The sequence below is a fragment of the Bactrocera latifrons genome, unplaced genomic scaffold (assembly GCF_001853355.1).
Source record: "Bactrocera latifrons isolate USDA-ARS-PBARC rearing strain unplaced genomic scaffold, ASM185335v1 scaffold_917, whole genome shotgun sequence".
Classification (NCBI taxonomy): Eukaryota; Metazoa; Arthropoda; class Insecta; order Diptera; family Tephritidae; genus Bactrocera; species Bactrocera latifrons.
In genome coordinates, this window is record NW_017537620.1 from 3323 (window position 1) to 10214 (window position 6892).

Genomic DNA, 6892 nt, shown 5'->3' on the forward strand with positions numbered 1-6892 from the left:
TATGGCAGTTATATGCTATAGTGGTCCGATATCGGCAGTTCCGACAAAGGAGCAGTTTCTTGAAAAGAAAATGCAGTTTGCAAAATTTCAAAAGGATATCTTAAAAACTGAGGGACTAGTTCGTATATATACAGACGGACATGACTAGGGTCTCCGACGCTTCTTTCTGGGTGTTTCAAACTTCGTGGCAAACTTAATATACCCTATTCAGGGAATAATGAATATTAATGAACGAAATAATTTTGTCAGGTCAAAAAGACTTTGCACAAGTTGCCTGTCACATACGCATAAAATTGCAAAAACAAATTTAATTGCTTATATTGTCACAAAATACATTTAATACCCCATTACAGCACATATCCCATCTCACCGCAAAGAAGAACTTATACAAAAAGAACCACGGGTTTAATTGCAAAATCCCGAAAACCAAAATACCTAAAAATATCACGAGACAGAATTCAGCTTAAAGTTACAAAAATTTCAAATGCTATACAGCGAAACTCAAAGTAATCTATTTACAAAACCAGGTACCACCATGACAACTCAAGTTGAGGAAACCTCAAACAAATACATTTATTCACAATTAAACAAATTTGGAGGTATAGGGAAACTTCCTCCTGTATTAAATACAACTTTAGAAGATAATATTGTGAGAACTTTGCGATGTTTTGGTAAAACTCCTCATAACTGTCTCTATATGCAGTGGCGGATCCAGAGACGACTCTTGGAGGGGGTTGGGGGGCCAAATTGAATTTATCCTTCGATTTGGGTTTCATACTTATTAGAGAACAAACAAATTATGAAACAAAAATTATCAATTCCAATTTTTAGGTAAACAAATTGGTTATAATCGAAAAGCCAACCATATGCATGCATTACATAGTGGCTCATTTTATTAAAAATTCAAACAGGAAAATCCTTTTACATTGCGTGTTTCATAACGCAAAACGATGACTGCCAAGTTTTGCGAATCTTTCGGAGACTTCTTCGGCGGTGATTTCGATGTCATGTAGCATATGAAGCAACGCTAATCCAACTAGTCTTTCTTGAAGCATGGTCGTCCTAAGCCATGTTTTGATGCGGCGAAGATAAGAGAAAGAACGTTCAGAGCTCACGTTTGTTACCGGAAGTGTACAGAATACTTGGAGATAAGTGTGGATTGTTGGGAATATGTCGACATCACATTCTCTTAATGTTTCCAGTGCAGAAGTTGGAATTTCGCTGTCTTCAACTTTTTGTTGCTGCTGCCAGTGACATAGCCAGTAGCTTAATTTACCTTTCAACTTCAATTTTTGTACGCTTTCTTCATCATCCAGAAGATTCCCGAATCTTTATATCAAGCATCTGATTAGCTCATTGATTTCGTTTTCTTTTATAAGACTTGCTTTTTCTGGCAGCAACACACTCAATTGGTAAGCACGAGCTTCCAAATCTTCTTTGATGGTATCCAGGAGAGGTATGTAGACAGAGACCCTGTAGAAATCTTTGCAAGTTTTCACGTCGTAATTCTCGCGTTTCGTTTGTCGACCACATGTTCTCGGAACATCGAGCTTTACCGCCATTTTCTTGGCTTCTAAATAAATCGATCGGAATGTTTCATCAACTTTTTCCCTCTTTTTTTCCAACGTGGCAAGCAGCGTCCCCATCATTTTTGATGCCTTCGCTAAATCAATTTCTTCCTTTTGAAGAACTATGCTGAGCGAATGGGTGAGCGATAGAATATCGCTGAGACAGAAGAGCCCGACGATAAATTCGTATTGAACAAAGCCGATATGAGAATTGTTGCTTTGCCTGCTGTTTCTCTGTTCTTCCACTCACTGATTTTTGACAGAGCTTCGACGATCATCCGTAACTTCGCAACAAATTGAAGGACAGCATCGTGCCTTTCTACCCATCTTGTTTCACACAAGTGGACAATTTTTTCACCAAGTATCTTTGCTAATACAGTCACACGATTCGGAAATGAGTTCTTGAAGAATTTGTTGACTTCTCTTATGGCACTGGCAACGTTTTCGATTAATCGTACTTTCACTGACTTTGAAATACTGATTGTTGATGAAAAATGTAATTAGCTTTATGTTTCAAATATTTATTTTAATCGTAAGGCAACTCTGTTTAAGCACACTAAAATATGTAATGGCTTCTTCCGGTTTTACTTTCTTACAAGTAGCCGAGGAGAAACCACGGATAAGTAATAGAAATTATCAATTTTTATATACAGTACATTAAACCCTTTCGCCTTTGCAAACGTTTCTTTGAATAAAGTGTTTTTAATATATTCGTGTTTTCTTTTTTTATCAATTGCCGCTGCAACATTATTTTAATATTTACCCCCGTTTGCCATCGTAAATTATTGCATGCCACGGTACAATTTAAGAAGTCAAAAACACATAACGCTAATCCATCAAAAATGCCGATTTCAAATGAAGATTCCTTTAGCGATAACGATGGAGACCGCGTAATAGTCATGGCAGACAACGCAGTTGCAGACTTACAAAAACAAATACGTCAGTTGCAACTATCTTTAGAAGCCTCCGAAAAGAGAGGTTATCTCTGAAACAAGCAATCGCCTCGACAACTGCTGCCGTCGATGCCAAGACTACTGGGTCACTTGCCGACTCTTTTCAAGTCAGTGTTGCCGCATCTGTTAAGCCAATGTATGCCTATACAAATACAGCCGATAATTTTGCCTACTCATTGCCACACATGAGCCATGCCAACGCCGCCGTTCTTGCTCCACCGAATTCTAACGTCAGCGCTGCCGCCGTATTTTTCGCCAGTTCTATTGCTTATACAAATTATAACTACAACCCTACATCAGCCCACCATAATATGCCCAGCTATATGCAGCCTATTACGCCTCATTTGAATGTCACGTTACGTTGTTACATGCAGGTAACTTTTCGCCGATTGTAAATTTTGCTGATATTAAATCTACAGCCGCCACATCTTTAAACAACGCACATTCGTCACCTATGCAGAATAATAACCCATTAATGTCGCCAAATAACCAACATTTTATACGCAAACTTCAAGATTTACCACAGTTTTCAGGCTCACCCGAAGAGTGGAGAATGTTTATCGTCGCCTTTAAAGAGACAACAAACATGTTTGCATACAGTAATGTAGAGAACTTACTGAGCTTACAGAAAGCTCTTAAAGGAGATGCCCGGTCAAAAGTTGAATCGCTATTAATTCACCCTTCAAGTGTGAATGCGGTGATATCTTCGTTACAGTTTCATTATAGACGACCTGAACTACTGATACGGAGCCAGCTCACAAAAGTCAGATCGTTTCCATCAATCACAAGTGGAAAAATTCATGAAATCGCCAATTATAGCTCAATGGTAACAAATTTAGTCGCATTTTTGGAGAACGCCCGTGCTGCACCTCATCTTTCAAAACCAACACTGCTCGATGAATTGGTAAGTAAACTACCTATTTACAAACGGGAAGAATGGGCACGTCATACATTTGCAATAAATAAACCATACCGAACAATATGTGAATTTAGTTCGTGGTTACAACAGATGTCAACATACGTTGTAATGGCAACAGAACTGAATACACCACACGTGAGTTCCGAACAACCATCACGAAAATGTAATAGATCACCAAAAACAGTGCTAACCATATCTGAAGAAAAATTTAAATGTATATTTTGTAAAGATAATCATCGATTGTATCAATGCATGAAATTTAATAAAGTTAATAACGACAAGCGATGGGAAATTGTAAAAACTAATCGCTGTGTTTTTGTTGTCTTTCTCCAGGTCATAATGTTTATAATTGTACACGACGTCGTACATGTGTGTGTCTGGCATCATGCCAGAAATATCATAATAAATTACTTCATAATCAAGTCGTTCAAAATGCCAACATTGGCAACTCCGAATCTGCTGTTGCTACTGTCAGCACAGCTAATATTTTGATTAAAAGGGTAGGTGTAGAAAACACAAACAGAAATAAAACTTTATTGAAATTTTTACCAATTAAATTATATGGCCCAAAAGGTAGCATTAAAGTTATAGCCTTCATTGACGATGGTGCTAGGGTTACTTTAATAGAAGAAGAAACTGCAAATCAAATTGGCCTTAGGGGCAGAAAGGAGTTTCTTCGACTCAAATGGTTTGATGACCAAACCAATCGAAAGTTATTTTGATGCAATGCCAAAAATTTTAATAGGAATGCCCCATATAAACTTACCGTGCGATTCTGTACTGTGATACAGTATCAAGTCTCTAAATTTGACAGAGACAATATTTGAGACTTGAGAAGATTTTGCTATACTGTAAGTGATAGTCACAAACTCTATTACATTTCATTATTCGGAGATGTTTATATACTTGAATAGCCGGCAACGAACTGGCTGACGAGCTAGCCCGCTCCGCAGCCTACACCAATATAGTTGGGCCCGAACCTTTCACTGGGGTGGGTCCCCATACTGTGAAGGAGCTGCTCCGCAAGGAAGAAAGAGTGGGCAGGGAAAGGTATTGGCAGCGAGTGCACGGTATGCGTCATTCCAAACTGCTAGTTGAGGGGTACAACCAGATGAGGTTCAAATCGTTAATAAACCTCCCAAGAAACAAACTCAGGATCCTGGTCGCATTTTACACCGGCCACTGCAAGCTAAAAAGGCATTTAGCTAACATGGGCCTATCATCTTGCGCCAACTGTCGGTTTTGCGACAGGGAGTCTGAAACCCCGGAGCACCTGTTAATCGACTGCATTGCAGTCTGTAGGCGTAGATCGAAAGCCCTTGGTGCCATGTTTCCGGATAGGGATCACATCGCCTCGCTAGCACCCAGCAGAATACTGGTCTTCGTCAATATGCTGGGGCTAAGCGAGTCCCTGTGAGTTAGGAGAGGGCACAATAGACATAAGGTCGCAGTGCATTCCTCAATTATTTATCCATCTCTCTTTCTATACTTTAATGAAAACAAATATTAAATTTTCTATTACGTAGCCAAAAAACATAATTATCAATAAAAAATAAAAATATATGTTGACTTTGTTTCATAATATTAACGTTATTTATTTATTTTTAACCTTTTCGTGTTTGAGTTGCTTACAAAATATAAAAAAACGACAATCGATTAATATCTATGGTGATCTCTATTCAGTATATTCAAAATGGCAGACAAAAGTTCTTTTTGGTTTTGTGACTTGCTAACTTCCAGGTCTCAAATTTGAGGCAATATTTTGAGACTAAAGCTAGAGACTGTATAGTGAATAGTAACTAGTCACAAATTGAGATTTTACCACAAAATGTCTCAAATAGAGACTAGAGACTGGTTACAGAATCTATTAGTTCGACCATTGAATGTAGTTAATTTTAATGAAGGTTTTATTGTTCATGAGACTAAACTAGGCTGGATTTGGTTTGGTTCAGACGAAAACAATTCCGATTCGCCATCAATTTTCCACGTACATATTGACAATGGTTTCAATGACTTACAAAAGCAAATCGCTGATTATTTTGAATTAGAAGGCTTTCAAACAATATTTCCTGCTATAAAGTCTACTGCAGACATTAGAGCCGAAGAGATCTTGCGCAGTACAACGAAGTTCGTGGGTCTTTTATGGAAAAACGACAACATATCTCTGCCAGTGAGTTATAACGCAGCACTAAAACCACTTCAAATTGTAGAACGCAAAATGGCAAGTGATATTAATTACAAAAAATGGTATATAGAAAAGGTAAACGACTACGTAGATAAGGGTTATGCCAAAAAACTTACTTCGGATGAAGTTGATATACAGAGCGAGTGAATATGGTATTTACCCCATTTCGCGGTTTATAATGTAAACAAAGGCAATAACCCAAGATTGGTGTTCGATGCGGCCTCGACAGTAGATAATATTTCTTTGAACTCTATGCTATAGTTATCAACCGAAACCATTGCAGTCAATTTTATTCAAATTTCGTGAAGGGAATATAGCTATTTGTGGTGATATAAGAGATATTTCCATCGCATAAACATACGGGAAGAAGATGTAAATTCACAACGATTTTTATGGCGTGAAGGGGATACCATGAGGCAGCCTGATGTTTATGTCATGAAGACAATGATTTTTGGTTCTGCTTGCTATCCATGCTCTGCGCAATTTGTGAAGAATTTAAATGCATCAAAATTTCAAAATGACCATCCGAGGGCAGTCGATGCAATCATTAATCGCCACTATGCTGACGATTATGTGGATAGTTTTAGCACCGTTGATGAAGATATATGAGTATCGGAAAGGGTGAAAGAGATTCACAGAAAAGCTGGATTCGTTCTCAGAGGCTTTGTTTCGAACTCCTCAAAATTATTGAAAGCCATTAGCAGAAACTCCGAGCCTGAGTGTGTCTCAAAGAATATGTGTGGATCAAAGTCAACAAATGATAAGGTATTAGGGATGCACTGGGATGTTAAGCGAGATTTATTATTTTATAATTTAATATTCGCTAGAATACCGACATCAGTGTTAAATGGCAGTCGACGTCCAACAAAAGCAGAATTGTTGGGTTTAAGGATGTCAATATTTGATCCATTTGGGCTCCTCGTAAATGTTACTTTGATTCCTAAAATTTTGTTGCAAAGATTATGGCAACTTAATCTGGGTTGGCATGATACAATACCCAACGATTAGTTGGTTCTGAATCGTTTTACTGGTATAGGTCGCTCTTGAAGCGACTCTACTCTTCTGAATCTCAGCAAAGCCCTGAAATTCCCTTCGTGTTGCACGGGCGTTTTATTTTTTCGAATATCTCGGTCATCTCTATGCCCACGAAGTGGGATGTTCTGCTTTCCGCAAAAAATGACCGTTTTCACAACGGGGATAGTCGTTTGTGGTTCGTAGTGTGAACTGACGCTAGGTCAGTTCGTTGTAACTTGCGATTATCGAACGC

At 38.2% G+C, this 6892-nt stretch overlaps 1 protein-coding gene across 1 annotated transcript; it reads left to right on the top strand.

Moving 5' to 3' along the window:
- Nucleotides 1-2169: 2169 nt before the first annotated feature.
- On the top strand, nt 2170-5772 carry LOC108977588. The gene is made up of 4 exons (XM_018947326.1): nt 2170-2191; nt 2378-2895; nt 3048-3734; nt 5521-5772. Exons 2-4 carry the CDS (start codon nt 2656-2658, stop codon nt 5770-5772), a joined length of 1179 nt encoding a protein of 392 aa, XP_018802871.1. The 5' UTR covers nt 2170-2191; nt 2378-2655.
- The last annotated feature ends 1120 nt before the right edge of the window (nt 5773-6892 follow it).